The following is a 16361-nucleotide window of genomic DNA, read 5'->3' as shown; positions in this document are numbered from 1 at the left end:
CTTCCCTCATTTCCCCAACATGTAGCCTTTTCATGAGGCTCTGCTTTGTCATTTTTCTAAGTTCTTGCCATTCATGTATTAATATGTATATTCCTTGATTTTAAATATTGGACAGTATTTACTTTTTCCTTTGAAAGTTGAAGAGAAATTGACATTCTCATTTCTCCCCTATTTTGATATATGAATACACATACACACATGAATTGCTGAAGTATATGTCATACTCTCTTTTGTAACTATAATAATTATATAAATGTATATTATATGTATATTGTTATAATTATATAAATACTATTCCCTACAGAACTGCTTAGTGTGAGCAGCAGTAGATAGAGGAGGGTATGTAATCCTATTTTACTAAATCCCTGTGGCTTAAGGGAGAATGACACAAATGTCAATATCCAAGGGAACCTCTTAATACATTTTAACTTTTTCATTTCTTCCACTTCACACTTGTCTGGCAAACCTATGAGAGAAATAACTTTTCCTTCTTGTATTTTTTTTTAAATTTGTGTGTCCTGAAAATAATTTTGTTAACATAGTGTGCCTACCTAGTAAACCTTCTGAATGCTTTAATTTTTTGTAAGTGTTTCATTCTTAATTGATCATTTTGTTTAATATAAAAGACTAGATTTAAAACCAAGTTCCCCCAGGAAGCATTGTTCCATTTTCCATATTCGTTGTATTGATCGGAAGACTTCATGTCTGCTAGATTAGATTCTTAAAGGTAGGTTGTTTCGCTTCTTTTTCTGGAAAGTTTTAGAGTTTTCTTGGAGCTTTGGAATTTCATCAGTATGTGCCTTTAAAAAACATTCTGCTCAGCAGTTAATAGGACTGCTCAATCTGAAAACTAATGTCTTTTTTCACTTGAGAGCAAGTTCTGTTATTTCTTTGCCCTTCCCCCCCTCCCTTCCATTGTCGTTCCTTTTCATCTTCAGGATCTTTTTTTCCTTTTGGATGAAGTTTTACTCTTATGTTCTAACTTTCGATACTCTTGACTTATCTAGTAATTTCCATCTCTTGGTCTTGACATTCTACATTCTGAAAGGCATTCGTAACTTTTATCTTCTAGATCTCTAGCCTGGTTTTTAGCTCTATGCTATCCTGCTTTTTATTCTTTTTATCTACTTTCTAATTTGGCAGTCAAACTTCATTTTCAGGCGCTCTTTTGTTTCTTGTTATTCCTTTAAAAATAGTGGCTTGTTCTTGTTTTGTGGATGCAGCATTTTCTTTGATCTCTCCAAGGATATTAAAAAGCGTTTTTTTACAGTTTGGTATATTCTGTAAGTTATCTCTATGTTCTCCAGCATTAGTTCTAGTTGTTAGTTTTTGGCTTTCTTAGGAGCCGGCTTGGCTTCCCCCAGTCCCTCACAGGCCTGCTTTACGTTGAGCAGGAGGGCTAAATAAGACTGTAAGAGAGTGGGGGCAGCACGAAGCAGACAACTCCTCAGGTGCCCATGAAAGAGCCACATCCAGGCAGCAATGGACTTCAGTGCGTGTCCCTCCAGGGTGAACTTCCTTTCCATTTTTCCCTTTCTGTGTCTGATGTGGGGTCAGGGTGACCACAGACTGTGCTGGCCTCTCTCAGGCTCCTGAAGCCTCACCGGGAGTTTTCAGCATATAGGGAGCGAGGGTTCTTTGGAGAGCACTTCTCTGGAGCTCTGGCCAGGGCTGGGAAAAAACTGTGTAAGCCATTGCAAATGTACTTCTGTTTTCCATTGATTGCCCTGCCATAGCCTGCTCCAGAGTGTTGCGTTCATTGTCTCAGGCTCGTGATTGCCGCGCAGGCTCCTTGGGAAGGACTGTTCTTCTATTGGTTTGGGCTGTGGTTTCCCCTGCTGTGTTTTCTCTACCTGTTTGGTTGTATTTTATGTATTCTGGGTATTTCTTAAAATTTTGTGGCTGGTTCCTGTTCCTAGGTTTTCTTCCCCTGCAGTTTAAATTGGCTCTTGGGTAAGAGGGGAGGTAGATGTATTTGCTTGCTTTGTTGTCTTGAACCTGTATGGTCAGAACTATTAAACAGGAATTAGGAATTTGAGATTCTCACCTTTGGATTTGCTCATATTTTGGTATTTGGCATAAAAATTGCCAAAATGAAGCTGTTTTAGATAACTGCATCTTATCTATCCTGCCAGGATTGGAATTGTCTACTATTATTTGATTTCTATAGCAAGATTTCATAAAGTAGACTATAGCACTAACAACCTTTATCCACTAAATCAAGAAATTCTGCTTAGAGGCTACCCTTTGGCTTGAAAGAAAATTTGAGAAGCAGCCACTGTTCATTTTAAGCAGCTGCAGCAACTCCTATAGTCTTAATAAATTGCTTTTTAAAAAATATCTTTCTTTTGGGTAAAACAAATTTACTCTGGCTCATTTAGAACTGGTTGCTGCTATACCATTTCCTTGTTTTTGTTCCCTCCAGTTTTCTGTTTGGTTATGTCCTTGGCATGAAGAAATAATGTGGGCCTGTCACTTAATTGTGATTGACTTAGCCGTGGGAAGCCATACAGCTTATCAGAGTGGCTGCTGTGGGCTTTCCTAACCGTTCTCTCCAGAGACACTGAAAGGGCAAAGAACATTAAGGTGTTTGTCTCAGATGCTTGCTTAGTCCATAATGGTCTAATCGGAGTGCACAGATAATGTCCTTAAGTAAGCTTTGTGGAGGAATGAAACTGTTCTTAACTCTACCTGTTGTAGATTTTATCATGAGCTTAGAAATGTCGCTAACAGTGCTTTTCACTTGAACATAAACAGAAGTGTAGGTGATGAGAGATTTTAAAAAAAAACAAAAACAAAAAACCACAACTGTTTAGGTTGCTATATTCTTAAAATTACAGCATTTAGATAAATGTTCCCTTAGTGAGTTGGAGTAGCTTGGTTATGCTATTATCTATACAGTTCAGAGATTTTTCTTTTTGTAGCGATTGGCATTATAAACAAAGTGAATTTTTTGTCCTTTGTCTTAAATGGAATGAAAATGTACCAGCTTCTGAAATGGGCAATTTTACCTTGAATATGTTTTATGTGGTTATATCTTTCTGCAAAGTAAATATTTACTAATCATCATATTATGTAATTACAAAAGGTTGATTGTCCTGAAATGTGCAATCTACAGATGTGTATTTACAAAACACTCTAGGGAGAGTGCCTTAGACTATAAGGAATTCAGTGAGCCTATTTGGAAACTTTATGTGAGTTTTAAAAATACAGTGTTTTAACCTTTGTAGTAGGAACCCTAAGGTATTTTTTAAATACGTATAAGCCTGACAAGTAAAACAAATTTGATAAGAAAGCAGATTTTTTTCTTTTATTTAAGAATGCTTACAACCATAAGAATTTGTGTCTTAATAGAAAGTAGTTTTAAATTTTTAATACTATATTAATCTTAAATTATTTCACATGCAATTTAACTTATCTCTATCATATCTACTTTTTGTTTAAACATGACAAAGAAAATATTAATAGTTTCACTTTATATTTATATACTTTAGGATTCATCAGGCCACTCAAAAGCTTTTGAATGTTAGAAAGTAAATTTTTCACACAATTCTTTAAAACTGGTAAATAACAGAATAGAAATAGGATTTACTTGTTACTAACATGATATACCTAAAACATGGCATGTCACTAATTAACAAATGCAATTCATCTATCTACATGACAGAAATTAATGGTAACCTGGTGTCTGTCAGGTACTAGTCTAACACTGACTTTTAAAAATGATTTTCTTTAAATCATTCTCTTTTTCAAGCTAATTACCAAATTTTATATTTGTCATTTGGAAGCAGTTAATTACGTTAAATAAAAATTTCTGTTCTTTTGGGTGGATCCCATTCAATTTTTGGATAAGAAGCACCCTGCTGGCAATAGTGATAGGGCACTGAATTAAAGGTTCATAACATAAAAATAACACTTATAATTATTATGAGAGAAATACAGCTTAAGGGAAATTTTTCTAAAAGTAAAAAATGTTGCTATTCTGAGATTTCTAAACATCTGACATTTCTAAATACTTTTCTTGGTGACTGAACCTTTAAGAATGGTTTCAATTTAATATGGACAAATGGATTATTGATAATGTTACATATTTTCTCTGCATGAGAGAAAATGTTATATATACACAGTTTTTTTTTTTCTTTTTTTTTTCAATTGAGACAGGGTCTTGCCCTGTTGCTCAGGCTGGAGTGCAGTGGTGCAATCTCAAAATTTTGAGGCTGCAGCCTCAAAATCTGTCTACTTTATAGGTGTTGGTTTATATATATGAAACTTGCATGTGAGAATTTACCTTATTTCCAATGCTGTGATTTGGGGCATTGGGATCATTTTAAGATTAAGGTTTTTAATTATAAACACTGAAACCTGAAATACAAACATTAAGTCTCATTGTACCTTGCCTTTTGCTCTTTTACATGCACAATATTTTTGTGTTACCACTTAAATCTTTTGAAAGTAGAATTCATACTACATTTATAGAGATTGAGTGAGGCATTGTTTATGTTTTCTTTATATATTTCATTAACTTTTCATTCTTGCATTTTTTTTTTTTTTTTTGAGATGGAGTCTTGCTCTGTCCCCCAGGCTGGAGTGCAGTGGCGCAATCTCGGCTCACTGCAAGCTCTGCCTCCCAGGTTCACGCCATTCTCTTGCCTCAGCCTCTCCGAGTAGCTGGGACTACAGGCGCCCGCCACCATGCCCAGCTAATTTTTTTGTATTTTTTTTTAGTAGAGATGGGGTTTCACCGTGGTCTCGATCTCCTGACCTTGTGATCCGCCCGCCTCGGCCTCTCAAAGTGCTGGGATTACAAGCGTGAGCCACCGCGCCCGGCCTTCATTCCTGCATTTCACACTGACCTTAGAGTTGTTTGTTTTTGTTTTTGTTTTGACATAGGCCCTCCCTCACTCTGTCACCCATGCAGGCTGTAGTGCACTGGTGTAATCATTGCTCACTGCATGTAGCCTTGAACTCCAGGGCTCAGTTGGTCCTCTCACCTCAGCCTCCCAAGTAGCTGGAGCTGCAGGCACATGCTGCCATCCCTGGCTAATTTTTTAAATATTTTTTAGAGACGGGGTCTCGCTGTGTTGCCCCGGCTGGTCACAAACTCCTGGCCTCAGACAATCCTCACACCTCAGCCTCCCAAAGCTCTGGGATTACAGGTGTGAGCCACCCCAAATGACCATGTAAGATATTTTTAATCACACAGAGACAGATGGTAGCCTTTTAAAACAAGATCAGGGATAGCATTTTGATGATCAAGTTACTAGCCCTCAATTTTTCTCATTAGTATCTCTTCCCTTACCTATTCAGTTAAACAAGACAGGGGCAATTTCCAAATAAATATCTGCAGGAACAGGAATACTTAGGCTGGGCTTTACACCTGGACACAGCTAACAGTCCATTTAGGAGCAACTCTACTGGATTCTCCTTTATTTTGTAGAATTCTGGAGTTCCAAGGGATTTCACTAGTATTCTGATACAGAAAGAAAGTCTGAGAAGGTTAAAGGAGTTGATCAAGGTCATAGATAATTCATAGTGGTTTGCTGGACGTCACATCCACGGTTGACTAAACATATACACCACTCAGTTTTCCAGAAATGAATCTGTGGTTGCATCAGACAGTGGTTGGTGCAAGTAGAAGGATAACACCCCTCTTGGCTGGGCATGGTGGCTCACGCGTATCATGTCAGCACTTTGGGAGGCCGAGGCAGGACGATTGCTTGAGCCCTGGAGTTCAAGATCAGCCTGGGCAACATAATGATATCTCATCTCTACAGAGAGGTGGTCTGTTTGTAGAGGGGGTTTTCTCTAAAAAGAGGTGTTATCTCTATAATTTCTCTCATGTACATAGATGAATTTTTTATATTTTTTTCTACAGAAAATGAAAAAAATAGCTGGGTGTGGTGGTGTGCACCTGTGGTCCCAGCTACTTGGGAGGCTGAGATGGGAGGATCACCTGAGCCCAGGAGGTAGAGGCTGCAGTGAGCTGTGAACACACCACTGCACTCCAGTCTGGGTGACAGAGTGAGACCCTATTTCAAAAACAACAAAAAAGATCCTTCTTCTCCCCAAACCTGATGAATTAGAGCTAGGCCATGTAGGGCCTTTCACATTACATTAAGGATTTTAGTCTGTATCTTACAAGGAGTGAGAAGTCTCAAAGGAAAGGATTTAAGCAGAGGGTGAGATCAAATCTGTTTTTATAAAAATCAGTCTGTCCTCACTTTGAGAGAATGATGGGGTAGAAATAGTGAGATTAGACAAAGGTTGATAAGTTGGGGTGCTGTTGCAGAAGTCTAGCTTAGATCAGGTTGGTAGAGACCAATGTGGAAAAATTGAGAGGCTTAAGGGATATATAAACTAGTGGTTGAGGGAAGAAAGGAGTCCTGTGATGTGTTGATTTTGGAGTTACAGGGCCCAGTAAATAGTGGTGCCATTTTCTGAGACTTCGATTTGTGGAGTGGAAGATCATGAATTGTCGTTAAGACCTGTTGTGTTTAAGAGTCTGTGAACAGTTAGTGACTTTTATGGAACCAGAGCTCAGAAGAGAGGTCAGGGCAAGAGATTGTGAATTTAATCAGGGCCATGGCTATGAATGAGCGTCCCCCGGGAAAGACTTTCGACTGAGTAGAGGCTGAATATGGTATAGAGAGAACAGGTATACTAAGTTACATACAGTGGATATGTTAAAGGATGGAACAAATCTAGCCGTAATTCAGCTCTCTTCCTCTGCCTACCACATTCAGTATAGTCAACAAATTGTCAAGTAGAGAAAGTATGTTTTGAACAGAATTATTTCTTGAACTCTCGTGAGGGAATTATTACTCAACTCTTTGGAAATAGCTTCATTATAAAGAATGTAACATTTTCAGTCCATGAGATTTTGCCTGCATTTCATGCCAAACTTTGACCTGTTTTTGTGGCATAATTAGGATCATATTTTGTCTTACAAGAAATTACAAATTTTCTTACAAATTCCATGAAATCTCTACATCCTAGAGCTGTTAGGAACCTCCAATTGCTCAACTGATACCTTCTTTACTCAATGTTTCATATAGTTTCTCAAATATTGCATGTTGAAATTGAACTCCAACCTTCCCTTCAGATTGTTTTTTCTCGTCTTTTTCATCAAGCCAGAAAGTTCAGGGCCACTTTAATTTTTATTTCTCCCTAATCACCCCCATCAAATCCACAACCAAATATGATCACTTCTACCCCCAAAATGTATCTGCAGCCTGTCTGCTGCCCTCTGCCGTCAGCCCAGCTGCCACCATTGCTTACTGCAATTGCCAAAGCGTACTCCCTTTTCTCCCCTGCTTTCCTTTTTGCTGCCCTTTTTTGAGCCATTCTCCACACAGTTATTTAGGTATTTTCTTAAAAGAAACTAGATCATTTTGCTCCCTTGCTCAAAACCCTTATATGATTTCTTTTGGTACTTAAGATAAAATTCAAGATCATTTTCTTGGTTTACAAAGCCCAGCATATGTTGATCCCTGTCCACCCTGCCAGCTTCACACTTCACTGGTGCTGCTCCCTGCCCAAGAATGCTCCCATCCCTGTCCTTCACTTGGCCAACTCTATTCATCCTTCAGATGTAAGCTTCAATGCCAGTTTTCAAAGACGACTTGGCCAAATATCTCTTTTCAGACATGTTGCTCCTTCTTGGCTTGGTCAAGGAAGGCCTTTCTTTAAAGCTGATCCTAAATGACAGAAGAAGCAGCCCATGAAAAACCTGAGGCTACTGCCTTCCAAACCACAAGACTCAATTGCTAAAGCTTTTGGAGAAGAGGATCTGTACACAGAACCAAATAATTCAAAGATTTTTTAATCAGACAAGGCATGCGTTGCAGGAAGCGAATCTCTACAAGTTTAGATGCCGTTGGCTTGGCTCAACAATGGATTCGTTAGCGCTCAGTGACTCCAGCACACGTGGTGCCCCATACTTGGTTTCCTTTGGGGCAGGATGCATCCTAGAGTACAAAAAGTGTGAATTTCAAGGTCAGTGAAACATGAACCCAAATATCAGTTCTCTCACTTATTAGCTGTCAAACTTGGACAACATATTTCTTTGCCTTGAGCCAGTCTCTAACCTGGCAGGCTGTGGTGAAGATTTAATAACATATCATTTATAAGACACTTAGCACAAAGCAAATGCCTAAAATGATTGTGATCATCATTTGCTTACATTATTTATCCTTAGGATAAAGTTATCAAATTACCAAATTTTAAGACCGCTTTACATATGATAAATGCAAACTTTTGAAAAGAAACAGTTGAACACATTGACCAGAATTCCTTGATGCCTTCTTGTGAAGGTAAGAAGAGAAAAATGATTCTATATGTTTGAGGCAAAGGTAAATATATAGAGAATATAGTTTCTTTTAGTTTTTATTTGATCTTTTTATTCCTTCGAAGGAGATGGTCTCGAAGAATGTGGAAAACTTCAGAAGCAGAATAAGACACACTTTCATTGACACATGGAGACCTTTACAGCTTTGTTTACCCGGTGATTTTTTCAAAGCCCTAGATAACAAAATATCAAGAGTGGAATTGGGAGGCAGCCTTCCATACTGAAGACCTAGAGTAAAATCTTAGGTCAGAGTGATTCCACACAGACAAATGTTAGTTTGGCCCACAAAGGAAAAGGAGTGTGTTCCTATTTGATTTCTGTCACCAAATGTTTTACATTTTAATCTTGTCATAGGTTTTGGATTAAAAACTTGTTACATTCTTCATCATACTAAAATAAATTTTTACGTGCAAGCAGACTAATTCAGCAGATTTATTTAGCTTTTCCCTGATCTGGACGGAGCAATGGTACGTTTTTTACTTCCATAAAGAATTTGTCCAAAGCACCAAATATAAAGATAATTGTTTGCTTTTGTTGGTTTATTTTCTCCTTCCCTTTTTTCTAGGATTATGACAGTTTTTTTGAATCCAAGGAAAGCAACACAGTCTTTTCATTTTTAGGCCTGAAACCACGGTTGGCATCAAAGGTAGGTAAATCTTTTCTTATTCTTGTTTTAGAATTCATCTCTTTTGAATTTTTCTTAGAGATGTAGAGTGACGGTGTTAGAGGAGTGCATATATAGTTTCTTAGATTTGGGGGTTTTGCTTCTTCTGATGCATAATTAGAGACTACCCAGTGTTAAAACATACAACAGAAGCTAGTTTTGTGTTTTTCCCCCCATTTTTCAATTGTTGCTATAAATTAGAATATTACCTTATTTTTAATTTATACCCCATTCTTCCGAGAATTTAAGGTAGCAAAAACTAGTAGGTGCTTTCTGTTTAAAATTGCAAATTTTTTTACTTTACATTTTTTTAAATAGCAGACTCAGAGTCATATTTAAAGGTGTTTTAAATTTACTTTCATTGGAGAAGAGATGGTCTATAATAATAAATGGTCAACCTTGAAAAAAATCTTCAATTCCTTAATCAAAATATTTTGAAGCCACTTTATTAAGTCATATGTCTTTTAGAAAACATAAAGGAGCCAATATTTTCTCATGTTTAGAACTAGAAATGATGTGTGTTATCACAACTTTATTAAGCTTGTAGATTCACTTTCAAAAAAGAAAGAACATTTCTTTATTAAGTAAAGTACTATTTTGATATTATTTCTACTTTGAAAACACACATTTTCTTTCTGATTATGAAAGTAGCCTAGACTCCTTTTTTTGAATTGGGAAAATATTAAAAAAGGGTAAAACAAAGAATTAAAATCACCATCCAGAGCAAACCACATTGACATTTTTGCGTATTTCCTTGCAGTCTTTATATACATAGTAATTGAGGTTTTGAGTGTTTCAAATTGAGACTGAATTCTAATATGTCTATTTTTAACACAACTGAAATAAAAGTACATTTCCTAGAACTTTGATGTCTGAAAATAATAGGTCTTTTGAGGCTACCCAGGATTTGTACCATCTCTGGCATACATGTAGGAGGAAGGCAGGGACCCTCAATAACATAAATTATACACCAGCGTCTGCAGTGCATAGCCAGTGTGAAATCTTGCTTTGTTTTTACATCAGTAAGTCCACAGATGGTTGTGGGTGGTTTCCATGCACATGTTTTAAGCAGAGGCAAAACCCACGCATACCGTATTTAAAGGTTCTTAAAACTACTTTTATAAAGATGGAACATTTGAATACTTGTTAGGAAAATTAGAGTATTTTTATAACGTATTTCATCCAGAGATATTAAAAGTCCAGATTTATCTTCAAAGAACTGGAAAAAACTAGGATGGGGTAGTCTAATGGATACATAAATCCAGCGGGCATCATTGTCTGTGCAAAAACCTTTTAAAAAATACTGTTTATTCCCATTTTCCCCAAATATGTAAATTCTTTAGAGACTGTGGGCTGATTTTTTTATTCTTCAAAGAAATGTATTTTCTCACCAGTTTCTCAGGAAACCTATGATGTATGAAATACACATACTCACATAGTTTGTGGCCATAGTATTAAAGTTGATCTTGGTGCCACTGAAGTTAACTTGATTTCAGGGGACCATCCCAAAGGTAGTGAGGGCCCTGGACACTGCCCCCATTCAGCCCACCGTTTTCAGGGACCTAAATCAGTTGTACCTGGGCAGGAGTATCTGGCACCAGAGCAGATGTCCATAGCACAAGGTCTGTGCCACTCTCCATGAACCATTTAGGGCTTTAAAGGCTAGTAGTAACTCATACTTCATCGTTGTATGAGAGAAGTGAAAATGTCTTCAAGAACAATTTAGCATTTTCTCTCTTCTAATCTTGTATTTTTCACCTTGTTAGTGATTCATCGTAAAGTCTACAGTCTAAGGCTTTGACAGAGTTTTCACAGATTTAATGTACTAAAAGATGAAAGCCCTCTTTTCTCTTTTCCTTTCCTACTCCCTGTGTAGTATACACACATAAAAAACACGGCAAGAAAGCCTATCAGGAAACATAAAGACATCATTAGCACCTATAATTGCTCTTACATGGTAGGAGAGGACATTCACGGGCCCAACAGGCCCAGGTGCAGTGTAGGCTCTGACTGGGCTGCCCTCCATAGTGGGAGGGGCAAAGGTAGGTTAGAGGTCTCTAGATGGCGGCCTGCAGGCCACATTGGCACTGGATATGTTGTTTGTCCTGTGAAGAGTTTTTTAAAGTATGTAAATGTTAGATGGTATGGAATCCCTGGTGGGGGTGGTGGGGGGATCTCAGTCTCCCTTGTGGTTGGCTGGAGCCCACAGTGGCTGGCCCATCGTGATAGCCAACTAATTCTGAGAAAGGGAGGCCATTTCACCAATACTTTTTAGGTAGAAAACCGTCAAAGTTAAAATTTAGTAGACCCCAAGAAGGGCCTGTCATAGAAGATTATACTTTCAGATCCCTAGCTTTCAGGGGTGATATCCAAAGTAGGTAACAACCGGTCAACACTGGGTGCTGACTGGCCAGAGTTTGAGCAGGCCACAGAGGTCCCCTGTGCCAGATGTCAGCTCCTTATCCATTGGCTTAAGGGGGAGGGTGTGCAGGGGTGGCAGTCGGGGAATCGGGGCAGCGACTTTACTAACAGATATGGTTGTACTGGAGTGGTTCTTCATCTTAGGTTGCTATTAACGGGCATCTGTGCAGGCCCTCTGAGCAAGGTAACCCCCCACCCAGCCACACACAAATGGAACAGTACCTCTGAGAGGAATCTCAATAGGTCATTGAAAACATGCAGCTTTCTTTCCACTTTTATATTTGGCAGGTCGGGTGGGTGTGATTTAAATCTGGGCTCTGATGCTGAAACCCGGGATTTTCTCTTATCAATCACATGGAGGTGATCTGTTATGATTTCCAACATCTCTGTTCCTGACATTTAAAAAACCCCCGCCAAGGGTGAATTTTCTTGTCGATGTAATGCAATAACCTTTTTTTTTTTTTTTTTTTTTAATAGGCAGAACCTTAGAGAAGAAGAGTGGAAGATGACGGAGATGCATTTTGAAGCACCCCCGGTACTCAGTACGCACATGCTTACCTAATGCATCACTGTGACAAAAGCCACATGCATTATCAGTAACTTTGCTTGCCACGGAAAAGGTGTTTTTGAAAGATGTGGCTATAATGGGAATTGCATGATTGCTTTAAACCAAATCAGGTGGTGGATTTTTTTTTTCTTATTCTATTTGCCTGCAGTTGCCTCACTCACCTGGAAATACCGTCACCTGTTACAGGTGTACTTTCTTAATGACTGAAAGATAAGTGGGTAGCACCGTCAGAGAGAAAATGTTGGATCTGCCCTAGGTTATAGTAGATGCCGGAATTGTGTAAACCCACTTCTCTTTAAGCTGCCTGGATTGCAGCTTTGAAATTTGTCTGCCAAGTTGTTAGAATCTTTGAATCAGAAGGAAAGAAAGCAGCTCTGGTTGACAAAGTGTGTTGAAGATTTTTGCTGCAGAATCAGTTACAAACATCACGGTTCCCATGCTTTGTAATAACACCTGGTGAAAAAGTTAGCTATTCTAGACTTGTTTTAGTAATGGAAACTCTTACCCCTGCGTATTATCCAGGCTCCTACAGATGTTTCCAGAAATCCCTGTTGTAACATCAAGTGATCAGAACTAAGTTACTGGGATGACAATAATTGCTATTTGAAATATATGCTTCTTTATTTCTTGCAAGGGGCAGGTTTCACCCAAATGCCTAAGGCTGCTTGAAAGATATATTTTAAGTGGTGCACTAATTAGTAAATTTATAGGAAAATTGTCTGATGAGTATCTGAAGGCATTTTCAGCTCTAGCAATTTATTTATAATACATAAGTTCATATATTTTTTAATGCAGCTCCCCTAACAGACAGCTGCTGCTTCTATTTTGTGAAGGGACTATATTTTTGAGAAAGGAAAATCTCAGTTAGATATATTTTATGAGCCCTTGATTAGACATATTAAAATATGCCAATATTGTAGTAAAATTCAATTTTTCCTTTTGTTACTTTTCATTTGCCTCTAACTTTGCTTGCTCATATTTCTGGCCAATGTACAGCCTCATATTTTTCAGAGTAATACAGATACATGTTCTCATTCTGTATATGAGCACAAGTAAGTTTTCAGAGCAACACGTATGAGAAAGAGAGTAACCCAGAATTGTACTTGTCAAGAAAAATCTATACTCCTATTGGAGTGGATGCTGATAAACATCGAATGTATCTACTTCATTAAAGCAGAGGCTATTTTTCTGCATTCTTGTCCCTATAACAGGGATGCTTAATTTTTTTTTTTAAAACTTAAAGAGTTTTAAATTGCCAAACATGGGAACAGCCTTGAATAGGATAAATTTTCAGAGGGCTGCCTAAAATATTTTATTTCTAGCATCCTGATTCTGGACTTCTCATTATAATTCTGAGCAGGAAATTTATAAGAAATTGAAAGAGCAGAAAAATTACAGACTTGTCACATGTGCCCAGCACTCCGCCCCATGCCTTGCTAAATGTAGACTAAAGAACTTGTTGAATGCTAAGGCTGAAATCCCAACCTGAGATTTGTAGTCCAGGATTACAACCAGAAGGAAAGTATGACAGATTTCTACTTAACTAGAATGGACACATGATCCACAGTTTTCTCTTCAAGGGAAGCTGTTGTCAAATTATGGATATTACTGGTTAGTTGTCATTAAGTAAGATCCAGGTCAAATTCCATTTGACAAATCCCAGGGACTATCCAGGAATTTTTTTTTTAACTGGATATTGTGTCTGAGTATGTGAGTCTTCTGATAAAACTTAGAATTTCTTTTTAAGCAGTTGTAAAAATTGTCATGTTGTAATTCATTACTCAGCTAACATTTAGTCTACTCTTGCTAGTGAGTGCCAAGAACCAACTTGGTAAGGTTGAGGCTTTGCAAGTTAACTGCTGGGGCTATACGATCAATACCATACTTGCTAGACAAAGCTACCCAGATTTGTCTTATATTACAATTTTTGAGTTAACCATAGTATACCTATTATGATTATAGTAAACAGACTAGTGGGTAGTAATGCTAAATTACCATCACAGTTATGTACCATCTCCCCACCCCATTTTTTTTTTTTTTGATCAGCAAAGAAATACAGGAGACCAGTCTCGAGTGGTGCTGTGCTTGTTACGAGTGAGGCAGCAGCACAGTATGTGGCATTTACGTGGTACCCAGGCTCCACGGAGTACTGAGATGTTGCCCTCTGGGACCACACTTAGTTCAGAGAATATGGGGTCCTTACTTGTATTCTTTTATCAGCTGATTTCAAAACATATAATAATGATTTTCTTGTTCCCTTCTTTAACCAGCTGCCTTTAGATTTTGATAATCACAGTCTTAAAATACTAGGAAAGAAGTGGATGGGAATTGTAGGCATAGATTTCATATCAAGGGCATTTCAAGACAGAATTTTTACTTCCTGTAGTAGGCTTGTTGGAGCAAAGGAAATGTGCTGCTAAAGATCAACTTATGCCATTTTAAAATTAGATAAAATACGGAGTGCCATCCTGCTAGGTGTGTACAGACCAGAAGAAAATTTAGTTGGGAAAATACTTGTTTTTCCAAATTCTGGTGTTTTATTACAGTCAAAGAAGAGGAAAGCAAGGTATTTTTTCACCTCAGACTCTAATATATTCTAGATTTGTTTCTGTTTTATAGATTTAATTCAATACCTCCACATAGATGTTTTTATATTACATGAATTTAATAATAAACTAAACTTTTTTCTGTCTCCCGTTACTGAAAAGTACCAAAGCTTCTTTCTGTTTTGTTTGATTTTACTGTAGGGTTTTGCTTTTTCTAGAGATACTTTTCATTTAACAGCTTTTGTTAAGTGTCAGGCTCCACTTTGCTCCGTATAATTATTGTTTTCAGATTTCAACTTGTATGTGTTTGTCTCTTAAAGCATTGGTGAAATCACATATTTTATATTCAGCATAAAGGAGAATAAAGTCCAGGAAACACATATTCTGAAAATGGAGTGTTTGTTCCCTACCATTTTTCACACCTCCCTTAATTTTAGTTCTGTTTAGTTGAGAGGCTGTGATTTTACTCTTGCCCGTGAACCTCATGCATGAAAGCAGCACATTAAATTGTAAAAATACAAACCGATCGTGTGATCATTCAAGGAGCCAGACATGAGGTCCTGCACGAGGGTGTTGGGAGGACACCACAGATTCATCTCAGACAGTGATCAGGACTGAGGATGGAGTTAAATCACTCAGCCCCTGGGTGGGGTGGGGTGGTTCAAATGGATGACTCATCTGAGTACACTGAAGCCACAGGCTGGTGGCCGTGTTCCCCGAACTGGGTGCAGAAGACAAGGGCAGAGTGGCTGCGGCCCCTATTACCTTTATAGCAGCCACATCAGAAAGCAGAAGAAAACAGTATTTCTGAAGGCGTTGTCTGAGGTCGATCTCAGCACTGAACGATTTCAAGCCCTATGCACCAGAACAGAAGGAGGGTGGAGGAAGGGATCAGAGGGAACAAGCTGTAGGTTTGCAGAAATGTGTGAAACCAAAATGATCACTGCCTACTTGTGATTCAAGCCTTCTTCAGAGTTTTCCTAGTTCTTCTAGAAATACATGTCAGGTTTGTTTGTTCATCCTTTCTGTCAGCATAGATCAAGCCCCTAAAATGTGGTAAGTATTATCAGAGCAGGACAATACCTCTACTCTCAAGTATGAGGGGAATAGAAACAAAACAGCAATTTTAGCCAGGGTTCAATGATAGACTGGAGGTAAATTAAGAGCCTCCAGGCTGTGATTCACCATTTGAGACATTATACATAATTTTTTTTGTTATAAGCCATTTGAATTTTTAAAAAAATTCATACGTGCAATGGAATATAGATATGTATATACACATATAATATATATGCTAAAGTATAAAGAGTAATAATAATGACAATAAACAAACCCCTGTGTGCCTACCACCCACCTTATTGCCTTTCCTTTGAGGTACCGTGTGCTCTTTCCTGAACCCATCTCTATGCCTGTCTGATAGAGGGAGCCCCTATACTGAACCTCGTGTTGACCATAGCCTTGTCTTTCATCACTTTATCTCCATGTATGTATCCTTAAAGAATAGTAAATGGAATTAAACTGAATGTATTCTTCTGGCACCTCCTTTTTATGTTCATTGCCATCGGAGTTTTTTCACTGCTAAATATTATTCCATTATGAATATATCACGTGTTCTCTTCTCTAGCTGGTGCTTATTGAACTGCATCTTTGTTTGAAATAGAAAAAGGTAATTTTGCTGTGAATATTCTTTTATGTGACTTCTGGTATACATACTCAAGAATGGATGTATACCTTGAATAGAATTGCTGGTTTATACAATAAAAGCACATCATCAGTTTTAATAGATAGGGCCAAATTGCTTTCCAAAGTACTAAT

The 16361-nt window shown here is 37.9% G+C and overlaps 1 protein-coding gene across 1 annotated transcript in view; it reads left to right on the top strand.

Annotated features, from left to right (window-relative positions):
- Positions 1-16069, top strand: part of SH3BGRL2 (SH3 domain binding glutamate rich protein like 2) — a 75866-nt gene extending 59797 nt beyond the window's left edge. Inside the window, exons 3-4 of the mRNA XM_003258265.3 lie at positions 8913-8993; positions 11910-16069. Coding sequence (XP_003258313.1) covers positions 8913-8993; positions 11910-11921 — 93 coding nt within the window. The 3' untranslated portion in view covers positions 11922-16069. The remainder of the gene's footprint in view (positions 1-8912; positions 8994-11909) is intronic.
- The last annotated feature ends 292 nt before the right edge of the window (positions 16070-16361 follow it).

This window comes from Nomascus leucogenys, chromosome 18 (assembly GCF_006542625.1).
Source record: "Nomascus leucogenys isolate Asia chromosome 18, Asia_NLE_v1, whole genome shotgun sequence".
Lineage (NCBI taxonomy): Eukaryota > Metazoa > Chordata > Mammalia > Primates > Hylobatidae > Nomascus > Nomascus leucogenys.
This window is presented reverse-complemented; position numbering and strand designations above follow the sequence as displayed.